Genomic DNA, 19,058 nt, shown 5'->3' with positions numbered 1-19,058 from the left:
CTAATCGGATAGTAAATCGGCTGATTTAGTGCCTTATTTAGAGACGGGAACCCTTATTTATTTGTCCCATCCCTTATTTAGAACCCCTAATTATAATTGGTCTTATGCAGCATCGCGTCAAAGCAATTTAGAGTCGGAATCGATTTGGTCTCTAAATAGGCTGAAATGTCAGCTCCAACCTCGGCATTCCGAGGAAGTCCGCACAAATAAATCCACCGAGCAAGCGGCTATGCAAACACTAGCCAAGATATCAGTCAAAATAGGAGGACTCAACAGGACGAGCAGAACCAGCGTCCGTGTCGAGGACACGGAGTTTCGCTTCGATCCAGAGGGCAGCTTTGATGACCGACTTCCTTTGTTTGTTACTGACAGCAATGTTGTTGATACCGGAGTGCATAGAAAATACATCAAAAAGGCATGTTTGTGCGAGGCCCATGTCTACGACTCGTTGAGAATGTTATCGCAGTTCTCACAACAAGTAAAATCTCTATCATCGTCTACGTGCCCGACACTGCGGTCAATCATGCTTAGGCTAGCTAGCTCACCTACTAATGCGCTAGCAACCACCTGAACCTCGGGCACATCGAGCTCTGCTCTCTAGTAACCTGCAGCGATCGTGTGGGCGTTCAGCTCGTCCCACGCCTTGTCCATCGAAATTAGCCATACCGTACGTAGCAGCAACATCTAATGCCTGCAAATGAAGCATCACAGTCGACATAGGAACGCCCTCCCCTCTCAAGTCATTGATCCAAACCACGAAGTCTCCTTCTCAGCGTCCATGGGGAGGGCGTTACCGCTTCCGAAGTGTCGGGCCTTCTTCTGGCGTCGGCCCTTGACTGTTTTGCATGCGGCCTCGATGTGGCCATGGCGTTTGCGCCACTGATAGATGAGTTTTCGCCGCTGCTCCTGCGCAAACGAATCAAGACCCGGGTAAAATGTGGCAATAACAGCACTGATATCACCGCATCCCGCCCAGGCCGATAGCACTCTCAGCTTCTCGCCAGCCGAGATTGCCGTACACCTGCGTGGCATGGCGCCAATTTCATTCTAATGGCCAGCATGCAATGCGGTGACAGTGTCGGTGATAACTAGAGGAATAGAATGCTGTTCTCTGGATTTGAATCCAGAATTGTTGGGGCGATCCCAAAAACCCTCCCAATTTTGAAATGATAGCACCACAATAGACTTATAACTGCATTATACCGTTGTAATCATTTCACACCAAAACTGAATGTTGGATCTAACCCAATACACATCCAACACAATGATGGTCACGACGCACACTCACACGATCAACAACCAGAAATACCTACAATATTGCATACAAAAATATTACACATTAGTTAGCTCAAACTCACAGTCCTGAAGATAGTTTGGTGCAACGGGTACAACGATAGCACGCGAAGCTAACGGGCACATGTTTTCTCTCCCATCCAACGGGAACTAGCCCACTTTCACATTTGCGGCAAAAAACACACATGACGTGACCTACTCTCACCGCTGTGGCTGATGCTTCAACGCATTCGAGAGCTTCGCGCGCAGGAGGGCCAAGCACTTGACTGTACGAATGTTGAACAGCTTCGTGCTCAAGCGACAAATCCCGTCAAGGGAAATCATACTCCAGTTCGGGCTACGATGCGTCTTTACGGCGCGGTTACCTATTTTCCGGGTCGTATACGGATCGGACTTGAGGTCAGGCTTTTCAGGAGGATTGACGTACAATGGGAAGCCCTCGACAAGTGAGTTCCTCGTTTGCACCGCCAATTTCGCTTCGCTCATGGCGGGCAAGGCGTAGGTGCACTTGCTCTCAGATACTAGTAATATGGATGTAATGGAAGCAAGCAAGTACCTTAGTTCACAGAAGACAAGCTCGCAGCGAGGTACTTAGGTCGAGAGTCGACCCGACCTGACGCGTGCTTGGGGAGTCTATCGATTTAGCATTTAACAGGCGATCCAGCTAAGAGGGGGACTTTTTTGGGGGAAACTAAAAAAAAATTCAATGCGGAAATTGGCCTATTTCAATGAAATTTTAGTCGGAACATAACTAGAATTTCTAATGACGAATGAATCAAGCCCGGCTTTCGTAGCTGCACTGGTTGTGCCATGGCAAGGCATGCAAGCAGCATGCCGATACTAGCGCTGTTTGAAGCATTTGTAGGGATTTGGAGGTATGAGACATTTGAGAGTGGTACAGACGGGATGCGTTGGGGGGGGATTTCTCAGTGGCGCAGAATTCCAACTGGAGGGGGGACGAGAAGACTCTGGTGGTGGAATCTATCCGCCCATCACCTGAGCCACAGAGACCGACTGCAAGGACCGAAGGCGGTGCTTACTGCGCGCACTCCCTGCCGAACTACGCGATGGACAAATTGTTCTCACCCTCCCACGAGCCCGCCGCCGTCTTGCCGTCCTTGTGGAGACGAAGCCACACATTGTGGAGAGATGGGGCAATACGTACCACTCTACCTCTTCGTTTTCCGAATTTAGACATGCATCGCATTCACACCAAGGGCAATCAGGCGGAGGCGCTGTTTTCGAGCGCTCATGCTAAGATGTGAGCTACGTTCAAGTGAATAAAGACACCATATTTATAGGTTTGAAATATCGATCTATCTGATGATGCTAGTTTCACGACCTGAAAATAAAGACCGCAATTACTTGGCTCGACGATTTTCCCCATTTTTGGCCCTTTTTCCCCTCTTCTTAACTGGATCGCCTGTTAAATTATAATCTCAAACTATAATGCTAACTGTCCGAACAAAGTCAAAGTTACCAGTTTTAGCTGTTACAAATTACGATATATTCCAGCTATAAGCTAAATTTAGTTGACCTAAATTCCTTTTGAATGTGCATATTTCCGGACCAATTATGATGTATTTTTTTGATCTGTTCATCTGGTCAGAATATATCGGTTATATAACCGAATATAATCTGATCCCTGACCCAGCTGAACAATTCACCGTTCATTGCCACCATAGCTGCGCAGTACGCAGCGTCTCCGCCCGCGAGGCTGTTCCAAACCACGACGATGGCAATGCAGGACGCGCAGCCCACGAGGCTGAGCCCCGTCATGTAGCCAACGTCGCCGCTGCAGAAGGCCGAAGAGAGGAAGAACATGACGAAGGGCCCGAGCACCCAGTTATGCACCATCGTGAGCAGCACCAGGTTCCAGCGCACCTTGGTGAGAGGCGGGTACATCATGACGAGCAGCCCCACGGCTACAAGCACGTTGGTGCTGCCCACGGCGAACTATCCACAGGTATGTCGAAAGCATGATATCACCATACTGACTATTTGCACTTGAGGCCTCAGGGCGAAGCGGTGGTCTACAATTACTTTAATCATCCCATATTATAAATCTTAAATATAAAAGTTGAAAAACTGACTTGTAAATCCAGAGCTTCCCCGTGCAAAGCACGGCTTTGTGATTTGATTGGATCATAGGATTTGTCAGTCATAAGCAGACGTCAGTAACAAACAAAGGAAGTCGTACAGTAGTAGTAGTAGGGGGGGGGGGGGTTAACGGCGTTCTATTTGGTGTTAGGTTTTATCTATATAAGCCTGATATGCAGATAGACGAGCAATGAATGTGTTCGTCTGTCGGGTTAGAGCGGTAGTTGGTTTTCACTGGAGTTGTCCAGCTGTTCTCCAAAGGTAAGCCTGAGGATTTTGCTCACTATCAGTCGGGAATATACAACTTACGGTCTTCTTACTCTTGGAGAGAAATTTTGCAACTGCAAGCGTTGACCGTACTGGCTTCACCTTTTGGACTGCGAAAAAACGATCCAAAGGATGTTCACGTTCTGTGGGTGTGCGGCTCCATGGTTTTAGCTTCGTCCCAGTCTCCATGCTTTCAAATCGCAACAATACTTTGGTTGTCTCCTCCGTTCGTGCTATTGCATCAGCCCCCTGACGCAGAAGATATTCTACATCGTCTTTGTGTGTGATCTGTGGATGAAAGCAGATACTTCCAGCCGCTTGTAGCACCCACATATTTTCTTCTTGTAGCTTGTATATCAGCCATCCTCCTCCTTTCTCTAATTTCCGGATGTGGTATCGAAGCATCCACACGGTGAGCTCTGTGGGTTCGACTTCCTCATCCGTCGACATCATAATGTGGTGGCAGGTTTCGAGACAATAGCCTTAGATGCTAATTTTGTGGTTGGCTTCCATGCACTAGCGATTGCCATCACCTGAAATGTTCCTGCTGCACGTACCACTGATGTTGTTTCCTTTGTTGATGTGTGTAGCTGGTCAAATACGTGTCGATTTCGGAGACGCCACAGTAGTGTTCGAGTGACAGTTGGCCAAATTACCCACAGTGTCGCCATGGCTTCATCGTGTTGAGAAGTCCATCTGGTTATGCACTGCTGAGCAGTAGCGATAAAGTATTGTGTTATACTAGGAGCTTGTCGTGAGGCAAGAAAAGGTGGCAGGGAATTGTGGTCGCTTGGTTTAGTTGGATGACCCACCCAGCGGTCTAACCAAGTTTTCCATGCGATTTGAGCTTTCTCGCATTCCCAAATAATTGTCTCCAGTTCAGCGGTACATGTAGGCTCGATTCACCCCCTATTATGGTGCCATCCACTATGGAAAAGATTCAATGCACCTAGCGAAATGCGGTAGATTGTCCAATTTTGATAATCAGTGAACAGGCCTTGATTGTTCCAGATTTGGTGTGGAGATTGAGTAAGCGCAAACTTTCTCCAAGGTGATTGCTCTCCTTTCTTCTGTATTTTGGCTAACACTTCAGTCGGATCTGGTTGGAGATTACGTTTAATGGCCTTGGACCGTTGTTTGCGGACTGCAATGTTTAACTGTAGTGCTTCTGTTCCCGGCGGCGCTGTCCACGGATATTTGGATGTTTGATGTGAACGCAATTCCTTCTCGTACTTCCCACGCAGTCCATTGAAGATAGTCATTTGTTTGTCTGTATTCGTTCGAGGCGTAGCTGATGCTCCACGTCCACCCGTCCGAATTGCGCATAACCTTCATGACAGCGTCACTCTGATAATAATAGTCTCTTGTTGCCATAATCGTGTTGGTAGTGTGGAGTACCCACTGTAGATTACATTGCAACTGGGGTTGACTATACAGACTCAGAGGAGTGCGAGGCGCTTTCCAAAAGCTCCACGGCCGGCTGAGAAGAACACTTCTCCCACTGGTGCGAGAATCAAAATCGGTTGTGCGACGCTATATGATTGGTCAAAAACAAATGCTCAAACATATAGGCACAACATTGTAGCACAGTGGTCCACTATTGTATTTATCGATCTTGCACTAAACTGGCGCATCAAACGGTGAATGTCAGCGGCCGACTGCTGGGTACAATTGAGGACGACAGCCGAGTACAATTGAGGACGACATTACCAGGGGGCATAACAAACAAAGCTTCACTTCGTTTTTTTCTCTCTGGAGACTCGCAAGTCAACTGACGCATGGATCTCCCGACAACCAGTCGACTCTACAGCGCAGCCATAGCCGCAACAAAATATGCAGACCATCGACTTGAAACTCGCACCTGGACAGACTACAACAGCAGTCTTCGACTCTTCGCGGCCTTTTGTCAGAAAGAAGGCTACCCGGACCCGCTCAAGCATCGCTTTGTAGAATTGCCAGGCGTTGTGGCAGCCTACGTCAACCAGCACGTTACTACAAACACAAGTCAGTGGCCTGCCGAGAAACTGCGCGCTGCTCTCAGTTGGCACTACACGAAGCTGGAGATGCTCACGGGGTCAACCACACGATCGCTGGGTTGTCGACACCAGATCGGACGGAACCCTGGTATCTAGAGAGGTGGTTTACGCGTGCAAGTTCGAAGCTCCATCACGTTTGGCGAGACACTGATTACACCTTTCCTGCACTTACGAAATCACCACGCAACGGCTCAAAGAAACGGAAAGGTGGGGCTGCTACTGCGGTAGATGGAACTACGTTCGCGAACGTTGGTGTGAAATGGGGTTCGCCTATGTCGAACAGCAATTTCACTCAGGTGCTCAACATCGTCGCTGAGGCTGCTGGAATCAGCCGAAACCTGCTCGGCGATGAGATTTGGTTTACATCTCACTGCTTTCGACGAGGTGGTGCTCAATACCGATTTATGTTTGCACCAGAAAAGCGCCGGTGGTCGCTTAAACTCGTGAAATGGTGGGCAAGTTGGGCACCAAGTGAGAAAGCTGAGACGGTGACCAGGTATCTACTAGATGACGTTTTGGACCGAGAAGAAAACATGTTGGGTGACTCGCTAGCGCCCGATTCGGTCTCGTGCAGCGATGCAGCTCCGGAAAGCATACGAAGCCTCTATTATGGAGACGCTCAAATGAATAGCGACGGTACCGAAGAGTTACAAGCGACTATGAGTCCACCGGACGTGCACGAATCCGTATCTGGTATTGGAGAGCTGAAGTCGCTGTTGGAAGGTCTCCGGCAGATGGTGAAGAATATCGCAAAAACACAAGGTTCGACGCAGGAAACGGTACTGGAAGATCCTGCTACGGTGACTGATGTCGTTGCCACGCATCTGGTGTCTGAGCTTCCTGACGCAAAATCGTGGAGAGACTTCGTCAATCAATACTGGAAAGCCAATCCTGCGTGTCACCAGTATCATGCGGGCGTTGATATGCTTCCACATGAGCGGAAACTCCACCGATCGCGTCTCTCCCGAATGAAAATCAACACCGCGTTCATTCATGATGAGTACAACAACGACGAGGAGTTATTCGAGAAAGAATTCGCAGGCGATCTGCAGGGAGAGGTGGTTGTGAACAGGATATTAACCGCTATCCGGAAAAGGAGGCGAACGGAGGGCTAGTCGTCCTCAATTGTACCCTCGTCCTCAAGTGTACCAGTGTACTGTCGTCCTCAATTGTACTATCAGCATCGTTTGTACCATCGTCCTCCTTTGCACTGTCGTAATCAATTGTACCGTCGTCCTCAATTGTATTGTCGTCCTCAATTGTATTGTCGTCCTCAATTGTATTGTCGTCCTCAATTGTATTGTCGTCCTCAACTGTACTGTATACAATTATTAATAGATAAACGAATAAAAGTGTATATTAATGCAAGTGTTTTGCACGATCTACCTGGACACATCAGTCATCGCCGAAATGGTAGTCCTCGTCTGAGTCGTCCGACTCGCTGTTGAAGTCGCTTTGTCGCCGTGTTTGGGACATGCATGAGGTACTCGACACGCTACGTAATCGTACGGCACCGGGACGACCTCTGGTGACGGACTAGGTGGTGACGGTTACCTTTTATTCACTGCCAGCAGATCTGGCAGAGCTCGCGAGGAAGCTCTGGTAGACCTTTGCAAGGTCGCCGCAGATGACGCTGCAGGTTATCGGGGCGTCCGAAGTCGTGCAGGCACGTAGTGCACGCATGCTCTCTAGAAATATCCATCCTATAAATACAAAATAATAACATCAATTTTTAATTACGTTATATCAATTATAGTCCGACACATTTACGGCTCTAAAACGGATGTCGCACGTGCGCTTCGGGCTGATCGCACCAGTAGAGCAGGGGGCTTCGCGGGAGATCCGATAATGAAGCGCTGCTTTTTCCGGTCCGAGCAATTGCCGGATGCGCCTCGTGCGAGCTGAACCCACCTCAGGGCAGCAACGGCGAAGAAAAGGCTGTTCCCCTTACCCTATGTATGATTCTACGCTGTGTTATTGTATACACACCTTTCTGATTCTGCCTGTTCAAATATACCTACCCCTACACAAAATCGCACACGGCCAGCGAAGTGCTACTTCTACTCCAACGAACGATTTGTCGGTACTGGCGAGCTTTATAAATCGATGAACTTAGTGGCGGTTGAATCAAAGTTCCGTATTCTTGGCCTGGTGTTAATCCGGGTTCTGGCTTAACTAAAATCTCTCCGAGCTTTGCCGACGTTAAAGCGGGGAATTACTGAGGCGAAGGGGTTGACCTTGGAGATCAAGTATACACGCGTTGTCATGCCAAGTCGAATTTCGCAGAAACCCTGCTAAATCTGCTGGGATATCATGGTGGTTGATGTGAAACGCAGTAGTTTTCCTTCTATCGAATAACAGGAGTTTGTTGAAGCATTTTGTTGTTGACGACGTCAATATCTTCACGTTGTGCAACATGGTGTGTTGCACCACCGAGTTGCAGCAATTCTTAGTCGTCGTTGATTTTTTTCAATTCGGATCTCCCAGTTGTCATTAGCGGCCGATGTATTACCGACCCAGTATCCAAGTTGTCTCGTTGTACTGGAGTAATGAAGGACAGGGAAACCATTCCATTTTGTTGGTGTTCCGATAGTGTTGAGGCTAATCAAGATGCTTTTGTGAGGTTGAACCCGAAGTCCTGATACTCCGCCAAAATCCTCCAGCAATCGTTTAACGAGGCTAATTTCCTTCCTGGAGCTCATAAATATCGTGCTATCGTCCCCAAAGGCGGAAAACTGATGTCATACACTACCTGATCCTGAAATCGTAATTCCTTTTAGCTCCGGCCGACCGTTTATTGCTTGACCCAATTTATCGACCGCTAGAATGAATAAGAGAGGCGCCAACGAACACACCTGTCTAGTTCCTGATCTTACCACCCATGCGGTAGAAAGTTTGCCATTAACTAGGAACTGCGTTGTAGTTCCTTCATGCAGAGTTCTGATTCCTTTGAGGAAACTTTCAGAGAATCCATAGGCTCGGAGAACACTCTGTAAGAAGTTTCTGTTAAGAGTGGCATACGCTTTTCTGAGGTCTAAACAGAGAACCGCAGCAGAGTCAGACCATTCCATTCCTGAGTCTTCTTCGCTCATTTCCAAGATACAACGCAATATTGTCACTGTTTTGTCTATACTGCGCCCCCTTGACCATCTTCTCTCTCCTTGCTCTTCTCAAACCTTGGTTAGCTGGTACCTACGAAACACATGCGCACCCCTGCTCCCGGGTCGCGGCACCAGTTGTGGTGTTGCAGAACACACAAATATCGTCAGATGTGGATATCCAGCACAAACCACAACAATCGCCGAGTTAGGTCGGCGCTTGTTGGCCTGCGCAGGGGTTGTCCCCTCGCGGTTCGGCCCAACCGGGACAGTGGGTGTCTCGCTTCTCGCCGACACCTGCCAACCAAGGTCCACTCTTCCGGAGATCCGCCGAGCTAGCGGACTCCGTTCACAAACTCCTGTGCCCTCCACCAAAGGATGGACGGCGGCGCGCTAGCGCTTTTACAGGTCGCCGGGGCAGAAGCAACCCGACTTGAAGATTAACGGCACCCGGGCTGTCCGGCGTACCGGCTCGCTGAGTTAGCGAGACTTTTCCTTCGCACTTGGCGAGCACCCAACGCCCAATCCCGGGCCGCCCTAATCTCTTGGCGCTGCCAGTCGAGTACCCTACAAGTTATGCCTCTCGGGTACCGACGGCAGGCACAATCCGACCCGTGCAGGGACTTACCGGAAAGTGTGCACGTGTTGTGGGCCTAGTAAATTCTGCTCTATTTGTTCTTAAGTCTCCTGGGCGCCCTGAAAGGGCGCCTCCACTATTCCTCAGGTCCTATACAAATATCAAGTGAAATGGAGTGGTTTCGGATCTCGGCCGACCCTTCACCCTCTCAGCGACGCTTCGAACTCGGCGGAGCCGGATAAGTTGTCCGGATAACCCGGCGAGCTCGACGGGGAGGTCTCGCCGACTCGGCTGAGTGCTGCTGGGCTCGCTGGGCTCACGCTTGGTCCTCTTGTGCGCCTTCTGGCCGTGCACCGTGTCGTCTGGGCGGCCGGCGGCTCTGTTTAGCCGAGCTCAAGGCCTGGAAACTGCCTTGAACTCGGCTGAGCGTCTCCTAGCGTCCCCGCACTCGGCCCGCCGTACGTGCGTCTTCTCCTTGCGTGGCGCCACCCGTCCTTGGTCTCAGGTGCTCTTGATTCCCATTCAGGCGGCCGCAGTGCGCTCGTGAAGCCTGCGAGCTTGGCGAGCTCGGCGGACTGGCACAGTGTACCATCCAGCCGAGCAGTACCGTCGGTGCTGCTTTCCTGGCCGTCTTGGTACCTTGTTCAGCCTTAACTTCGAGTGCTCCACGAAATCTGGTGTTCCCTACACCACAATACTATTGAAGAGCTTAGTGAGTGTTGGTGTAAGCAGCTCCGCGAAATCCTTATAAAACTCGTGGTTCAGACCTGTCGTCCCACCCGATTTGTGTGCTTGCAAATGTTCAATTGCTCTCAAAGTTTCTGATTCGGTAATAGGTTCAACCAGCATCCTGGCATTTTTACGAGTCAAACGTCGGTTTGCTGGTATGTTTAAGAATTTTTCAATCTTTGTTTGAGCAGGGTGTTGTGTATCTGCGTGAGATGCTCCAAACACGTGATTCCATTCTGCTGCCATTATTTCCTCCAGCGGGTAGTCGTCACGATAGAAGTGGCTAGGAGAAGGTTTAATCGTTGTAATGGTTTGATCCCGTTGCCAATCGCTGTTGCGTTTGGAGAAACGCCTTGATTCCTCATCAGATCTACTAAGTTTACATCCAAACGATCTTGCCGCGCCTACACGGGATTTAACTGCCTCTTCTTGCAGTATTTCTCGTCTGGTCGTTCTGGGTCCGAGCATTTCCGCCCGAAGCTTCCTGTAATATCGAGCTGTTTGTACTCCATCTGTTTGTTTGACTTGTTGTAAGCTGTTGAATTTGTGCAACGAGTTCATCCCAATGTGCTACCGGCTGGGGACTCAGGTCAAAAGCTTCTAGTAGCGGTAATAAACCCGCTTCGACTGCGTCATGCACTCTTTGTGGTCATTCTCTGTGTATGGGGTAAAATACTTTATGTGTTGGCCTTGTAGCCGGAGATTTTCCTGTTGAGACATCAAGTCTTACTTCTTGATGATCAGAATCAAGGGCTGCACCAAATACAGTTAGTGATTGCGTTGCAAGAAACGGTTCTCCCTTCACATAGAATCGATCTAAACGGCTCGCTCCATCGTTGCTCCATCGAGTAAAATAATGGAGAGGGTCAATCGTTTCTTCATCTTCATCAAAATCTTGGTGCAAATCAATCGCATCTGTCATGTATTGTTTGTCTATGAGATTTTGCAAGATTGTGCTTTCGCAGGGGGCTGAGCTCGGTTGTCTGTTGGTGATACGATCACGGCTAGGACGGAGAACATCGTACAGTACAGTCAAACCTGTTTATATGAGGCCCCGTTGGTGGCCATCTACAACAATGACTCATATAAAATGTCTCAAAAAAAAAATTATGTGGTGCACGTAAAGAAATCGCGCATAATTCGCTGCCGCTTTGCCTTCACCGTAGTCTCCCGAACCAAAGCGGTCACGGTCTGTAAAGCTCTTCGTTCTCTATCAGTTTGCTCTCCGCATTGAAGCAGAAATGCAGACAGCTCCATGCAGTGTCTCAGAGCGATGGCAGGTTGAATTGTGGGTTCCTGGTCCTCCTCCTCCTCCTCCTCCTGCTCGTCCTGCGAACTGCATCACTTCCTGCTGCTTCGTCCACTATCACATCTGGCTCCTGCGCAGGCACGTCCTCGTCCACTGCCAGATACTCACTAGCGCTCACAGCGCCCTCCCACTTCGATAAAATCGCTGTCAAATCCACTCAGCGAGCATGGGGTTATTCATACCAGGATTTTGCTTGAGCTTTAGGTGCACTTGGAGCTTATGTTCTAGCGTCAGACAGGTGCGAGGAGACATTGCGAGGGAAGGGGGCTTACGTTGGGCGTTGGGCGTTGAGCAGTGGGGACTTTGAAGAGTGTGTGGTCGTGAACAGTGTGAATCAAATAAACAGGTTAGACCTAATTTGGTCCTCCAAAATGTGACTCATATACCTTGTATACATATAAACAGTGGTTATACAAAAACTAAGTAAAATATTTGGTAGCAACAAGGCTTGCATCAAATAAATGGCAAGGCTCAAATAGGGACGATCATATAAACAGGTTTGACAGTAGTAGTAAACGGTGGTGTCTCGGTTATCTGTGTATCTACACCAAATAGGGACCGTCTCCACCCCAGTAGTGGGCGGGCCACTATTTGAGCTACCACAGGCTTCCTCGACCTTCGAAAAGTCTTTCGCGTCGCCCCCCCCCCCAGATATGCTCGCGCCTCGCCATCACAGCATCTCCCTGCGCGACGCCGTAATCATCAGACCGCTAGAAGTCGACGGCTGAGCACTGAGCGACCTTGGTTCGTCTGCGTCCGCAGCCGAGCTGTGCCCTGCCAGGTTCTCAGCCGGAGACCAGTGGCCTTTGCAGTCTTGATCGCTGTAGAGCAGGGGGCGCCTGCGTCTTCCGTATTAGCGCCCCCGAGAACGACGCCACTGCGCCGCTCCCCGGGAGGGAGTCACCCCAACCCGACCAGGACGGTCTTCGTTAATCGGCGAGAAAAGTAAACACGCCCGAGCTCGACAACACCATGACTCGGATCGATCTGCATGTACACCAGAATCCCTACAGTTTCCCCATCGACTACAACGGGGGGTCTTGGGGATCTTCCGTATTGCGACACCACTTGTACAGTAGAAGTCGCCACAGTTTGCAAATGGTCTGGTTGTTGTTGTGTGTCCGGCGAGCGCTTTCGGGGTCCCCCGCCTGGGCAACCCAGTAGGACTTTGCATGGAGATCTTACTGCCTCTAGAGGCTCGAGGTTGCAGTAGCGTCCTGTTATTATTCCGTGTGGTGGGAACGGCGAAGGACTCCAGTTTTGCAGTGCACACTCGACAGGCTGGTCAAACTCGTTGACTATACTCATCTCGGAACTTGAGTGGGGTGAGTCTACTCGAGGGCGAGCACTTGCGAGTACACGGAGAGTTGAAGAGTGAGTGACCAGGTAGGAGGGATGTACCAGCAGTTTCTCGCGCGCCAGGCAGCTTGGCCTGACCCTCAATGAAAGCTCTTAGCGTTTGGTGCATGCACTTGAAACAAAACAAAAAAAACGGGATCGTTTGAGTACACTTGCTGTAGTCATTGATCTCGTGTTAGCTCACTACTCTACACGAGAGGAATAAAAGGAATGGGTGACAGATCCACGACCTGCAAATTAGGGTGAAGATTCGCTCACAGGCTCTTCACTCTCGCCACCGTAGGCAGCGGCCACAATGTTGGCCTGCACCTTATCGTCGACGTCATTGGTCGGGTCGCCGCTCACGATCACGCCTTCGTAGAAGCTGCCAACCGCCCAGTTGCTGTTGTCGCCGCCGATGCCGAGAATGATAGCACCCTGCTTCTTCATGACCGTGTAGCCGTTAGGACGAGGGCCGTCGTAGGTGGTTTGCAGCGGGCCGGACTGCGCGCTGCCCTGCTTGATAGCGAAGGTGCCGCCCGAGCGGCCCTTGAGCATAGCGACCAGGTAAGGGGTGGCCGACACCGTCGGGGTGTTGGTGCACTGCTTGCCGGCCGCGCAACCGAAGAGGCCGTCCTCAAGATCCGCCATGACCCACGGACCGGTGCCCTCGCCGTAGCCCCATTGCTTACTGTTGCCAAAGTAAATGGCCTCCATCGTGGCAGCACCATCGTTCATGTTGTTGGTTTCAGCGTTTCCGTAGTCGAAGCAGCAGTGCTGGTTGTAGTGCGTGCCATTGACCACTATGTAGATGGCCTCGGCATCGTCTCCAGTAGGGATACCAGTAGTGTTGTTGTTGCGGTAGCCATTGCCGGCCTCGATGTAGACACCATAGGCCTTCTCTCTGCCGATCGTGACCGGGAGACGGTCAGCGCGGGACGGATCGTCGGGCGTGTTCTTGGCTCCTCCAGCAGGGGCCGACGTCAAGTGGTTGCCCTTGCCGGACTGGTCGTAGATGATCGAGATGACGCACGTGGTGTCCTTGCAGAAGGTATCCTGCGAGGCAGCGTCGGCAATGCCTCCAGCCTTCAGCGGCTTGATATCGAGCGTCGTGGAGTCCGAGGCGCGCTTGACTTGGTACATGGGGTCTGTATAGGCATCAAGCAGACTGCGAACGGTACTGTGGGCAGCGACGCAGGGCGTTTTGGCGGCGTTGTAGATATCGCACGGTGCAGCACTGGCAGCTCCAAGGAGGACGGCGGCGAACATCGAAAGCCCACGAAGCATGGTGATCAGCTGACGGACAGGAGTTCAGGTAGGCTAGGGACTGAGACAGTCAAGTGGAGAATGATCTGCTCGCGCTGCCTGTTGGGGCGAGAGTCTTGACCACTCCGGCGAAGCCAGTGGAGGCTCCAATCTGATCACGTTCGATCCGCAAATGCACCCAGAACGCTGCACTGCAATCTGGAGCCCAGAAGGCAGCGTTCTGCACGAAGATAGCAATGTGCGCTTTGCCGGGCCAACCGGCTCAAAGGCTTTTGAGCACGGGATGGTGTGTCACCGGAGTCGAGGACCGGAGAGGATTCACGGTCCATGTTGATAGACTGCAGCTTCCTGCCCCGAGAAGGGTTTTCCTCTCGAGGTATAGGTACAGTGCGCGCCAAATCAATAGTACCCCCAAATTTGAAGTACGTTTTTGGCAGTTGCTCAGCCTCCAGAACGAGTTGAGCGCTCCTATTTAGATATGTAGTCCCTACTGTTAGTGCTATTAGGGGGTTTGTGCTAACAATCGGGATGTCGGACTCCTTAACAGGGCTCCCATACAAAAACCACTTTTGGCTACTGCGGCACGAAATAGTACCAGGCACTTTTTTGGTCAATCATACAAACTTCTATATTAAAATATAGCTGGTTAATAGGTTGTCAGTCCACCCTTCGCCTTAACTACGACAAGGCACCGGCGGGGCGTCGACTCAACTAAGCGGTGCAAGTATTCCTTTTCAATCGACTCTCAGGCTAATAGAATAGCCTTTTCGAGCTCTGCAACTGAGTTGTACTGTCGTCCACGCGCGTAGACACGTGAAGTCATCTTGCCTCAGACGTTCTCGATCGGGTTACAGTCAGGAGATCGCGTGGGCTACTCCATGCGCTTGACGTCCATCTGGTCCATGAACTCCTTCGTCTCTCTGGAGACATGAATCGACGCGTTATCCTGCTGAAACAGGAAATCCGTGCCGTGATGCTTGTGGGCAAACGAGTGAAAATACTCCGAAAGAGTATGGGCATAGTGGCCAGAGTTCTAGCGACCGCGCAGAACCGCTAGCCGGCTCTTTCCCTCGGCGCTGACCCCCCCCCCCCCCCCCCAGACAATCACTTTGCCACCCCCATTCTGGCGCTGGATGTACGACTGGGCCGGACGGCGCAGGTCCCTCCAGTAGTACTTGTAGCCGTCCGACCCATCCAGATTAAACTTTTTTCCGTCTGAAACAATAGTGAAATCCCATGTGGCTACAGCAAAAACAGTTAGCAATATTGCTTGCAAGAAAAAGGTAAAAAGGGTACTTGCCTGGGGTCCGGATGTGCGTATCAGCCCATAGCATCCTTGCCTGCTTGTGCGCGGGCGTAAGAGGCAATGTCTGGTCCATCTTAGTGTAGACAAGAAAGTCCACGTCGTGCAGCAGCCTCTGCACGGTGCGGACAGAGGTCTTGCAGCCGTACTTCGACTCGAGCTCTGCCGCCGTGTGTGCTCCTGCAGCTGCAGCCCTCACCAGCAGCCTGGTTTCCCTCTCGCTAAGAGACGCCTGCAGTCCTGTCTTACCCGTGTCGATATCGGTCTGTGGCCCTCTCTCCTCGGCAACGACCCTCCTTAAGCTGGTCCGTGCGCGGCCGGTTCGGCGCTCATTTTCGTGCAGCGACAGCCCCGCGTCGGCCAGTCCGACGATCCACCAGTGCTCTTCCTTGCCGCGGTCAATTTTATAATGAGAGCGAGGAAGGAGGCCCCGGGCGCGCACGACCGCTGATCACAATGCGCTCTGTGCCACCCGTTTACTAGCTACTGGCCTTCACTATTTTACTATAGCAGTTTGTATGATTGACCAAAAAAAGTGCCTGGTACTATTTCGTGTCGCAGTAGCCAAAAGTGGTTTTTGTATGGGAGCCCTGTTAAGGAGTCCGACATCCCGATTGTTAGCACAAACCCCCTAATAGTACTCACAGTAGGGACTACATATCTAAATAGGAGCGCTCAACTCGTTCTGGAGGCTGAGCAACTGCCAAAAACGTACTTCAAATTTGGGGGTACTATTGATTTGGCGCGCACTGTATAGAATATACCGTTAAGTATCATCTTAAGGTTTTCCAAAAACAAAACGATCAAAGATGAGCAGTTGAAAATCGGACCTATCCGAATTGACGAGTTTTGCACGTCAGCCATTCACGTTAAGCTCGCACAGGGCATGGAGTCCGGTTCCGAGAGTCTGAGCAATGTGGTGTCGGAAGGAACGGCGTCGACGAGTGATAGCGACTGGGAGCCGACATCACCGTCGCTGTCAGAGGATGAGGAAGGGGGTTCTGAAGATGGCACTGAGGGGGGGGGCAACGTGTCCGCTGCCACGATTGCCACTACAAAAAACAGATTGATGACGGTGTGCTGTGCGTAAAATCGCACAAAGGAAACCTCAACCTAAATGCCGCTGAGTTCAACCTCCCGTGGGTCATGTCGTGGCTAAAGGTGTTGCTCAAGACGTAGGAGAGGTGGTTCCGGTACGTGTGCACCGCCAGAACCTCGAGAGCGGCATGGATGAATATACACGTCTTTCCGACAGAGAGTTATGCAGGATTGTGATAAAGGCAATTTAAAACCAAAATTAGCCAATCCAGTCACCCTATTATTTCATTTTAGCGAATAGGAAGACGTAGGGTCAGGTTTACGATTCCGACAGATTCTGACACATATTTGTGGGAATCAAACCCAAAATATGAAAATGTCTATACAAACATCAAGTGTAAGACATATTTCTAAAATATTTCTATCGATTCAGACAATGAAGCATAGTCCTAGTATAGGAAAACTGTGTCAGCTACGTGTTTCGATGGTGCATGTAACCCGTGCAAGTGTCGGGTAACCCGTACAAGACATCAGTATAGTAGTTTTGGGTAACCCGTACAAGTGTCAGGCAACGCGTACAAGTGTCGAGTAACCCGTACAAGTGTCAGGTAACGCGTACAAGTGTCGAGTGACCCGTACAAGTGTCGAGTAACCCGTACAAGTGTCGAGTAACCCGTACAAGTGTCGAGTAACCCGTGCAAGTGTCGAGTAACCCGTACAAGTGTCGGGTAACCCGTGTCTGGTTGTGGTTATTTTAAAAGCAGGACTAAATGGTTGTGTTCGTTCTGCCACGTATGAGGTCTGCGCCAGTCCTGTTCTCGGCTCCAGGAAGGTGTGTGGTGGCCACGACAGCCAGTTACCTTCTACTTCCTACACTTAGCTAAACATGCAGGGCCACTAGCGATTGAATTATCCTTACAGGCACAGAAATCGTCGGGCCACTCGATATCACTCGAGGCTTCGCCAGGGGATTGTGATGGGGCTAAACGACCGGTGTAGTGGGTCTAACTTGACTCACTACTTTAGCTTACACGTTGCGCAACGTGTATGAGGAAGCGTAAGTACTTAGTAATTACTTAGGTTAATTATATTTTAATACACAAATATAAGTTAACTTAGACAAGACTCCAAGTAGCTAGTTTAAGGTAAAATGAGAACTGTATTTGTTTGTAAATTGAACTTCCTCTAAAATCTGCTAAAAACTTTTTATCATCTATGAAAGGGTTGACAGTGGCTGGCTGTCAGAGCCCCGCTAATATGCATGACTCTGATTGGTAGAAAGATGCTGCTTTCTACCAATAGGATCTTTGGGTGTGTGTGTGGACCACTAATTGTGGTGGCCCACTTCAATGTATCCATTGATGTGTCTTACACCAAGGTGAGGAAGTATCCAAAACTTTTAACAGATAACCTATCTGTTAAATCCACAAGTGGTTTGCAGCCACTTGTACGTGTAACCCCGTTACACCATGTCTCCGCTATCCTCGCCGTCGTCGCGGTCCATGCCTTCGCTATCCGTACTGTCCTTGCCTTCATCTGTCCTGCGCCGCCTGAAGAAGCAAGAGACGTTCTCCGACGAACAAAAGAGGACTTCGAGCTATGGGAGCTCCTCCAACTAACACATCGAAATATTTTGGTGGTTGCTGGGCGACACTGCTGGGGTGGCTGTCCTAATTTACTGAACGTATCGTTTAATTTCCGAAATCCTCTACTATTTCCGATTTAGCCCTGTCTTTGTACCACCATCCCAACTGTCAGAAAGTGTCAGGATGTCGGAACGGTTGCGATATGGATGAATAACATCATCTCTCCGACCTCACTGATCTTTTGTATGGCGTTTTTTCGTGAATATTGACCAATGATTTGCATTGATTCTGTTTCTACCAATCCACTCGAGACATAGCTCGTATTTTTTACCAATAAAAGCTCAGTATCAGTCAGAGGTCGGAACCACCTTAACTCCGACGTATCGGGTCGGAAGCAAGCCTCAGATATGTATATCTGTATAGAGAAGGCCGCCCAGCCACATATCATTTAGATATTACCTCCCTCTCCGACCCATTACGATGAGCCTCAACGATCTCAAGCCCGCCAACACCAAGCGCGCGCGCTCGACCGCTCTAAAGGCGTTCGAGCGCTTCCTCTCGAGCGAAGGGACCAGCCTCGAGCACGTTGGCGCCATGATCTTTGCCGAACCGAGCCGCGCAAGCGCCATCATCCTGACGATAATGGACAAGTTTGGCGTTTATCTTGCTTTCCACGCTGGCTCGAAGGGGCAGTATCTGTCACGGCACTCCGTGGCACAGTACTACCGACAGGTGAAGTGCTGGCTGCTCGATGAATATCCCGTCCCAGGTGGTGCTGTTGCAAGGCAGCTGCTAAGTATGGGTCGCACTCTGGAGCAGCACTGTATTAAGCGCGAAAGCGGTGGTTTCGTGAAGAAGGCGGTGGCATGCACCAAGACCGACTTGCAAAAGATGGTGGGATACCTGTATTCAACAGCTAGCTGCGCAGAGGACTACCAAGATGCTGCATTGCTATGCTTGCTCTGGTACCTGTTTGGCCGCGCTTCGGACTTGACCTTCGTCCGCAAACAGCAGCTCTCCATCGGTGCTGGAGGGGTTTTCTTCATTCGCTTCATTCGGATGAAGACGTCTGATGAGCAAGCGCTGTCGCTTTTCCCCGACGCTGACTTCCGGTCGTG

At 50.4% G+C, this 19,058-nt stretch overlaps 2 protein-coding genes across 2 annotated transcripts; both read right to left on the bottom strand.

Moving 5' to 3' along the window:
* Positions 1 to 2,898: 2,898 nt before the first annotated feature.
* IUM83_14813 (arsenical-resistance protein) lies at positions 2,899 to 3,201 on the bottom strand (the record flags this gene model as incomplete). Its single annotated transcript, XM_067939585.1, has 1 exon — positions 2,899 to 3,201. The coding sequence occupies one exon, from the start codon at positions 3,199 to 3,201 to the stop codon at positions 2,899 to 2,901; it is 303 nt and encodes a 100-aa protein (XP_067788003.1).
* Positions 3,202 to 13,005: 9,804 nt separating this feature from the next.
* On the bottom strand, positions 13,006 to 13,890 carry IUM83_14812 (Alpha-L-arabinofuranosidase B; the record flags this gene model as incomplete). The annotated part of the gene is made up of 1 exon (XM_067939584.1): positions 13,006 to 13,890. One exon carries the CDS (start codon positions 13,888 to 13,890, stop codon positions 13,006 to 13,008), a length of 885 nt encoding a protein of 294 aa, XP_067787886.1.
* Positions 13,891 to 19,058: the final 5,168 nt, after the last annotated feature.

The sequence above is a fragment of the Phytophthora cinnamomi genome (genome assembly GCF_018691715.1).
Source record: "Phytophthora cinnamomi strain GKB4 chromosome Unknown Contig56, whole genome shotgun sequence".
In the NCBI taxonomy this organism is placed as follows: Eukaryota; Oomycota; class Peronosporomycetes; order Peronosporales; family Peronosporaceae; genus Phytophthora; species Phytophthora cinnamomi.
This window is presented reverse-complemented; position numbering and strand designations above follow the sequence as displayed.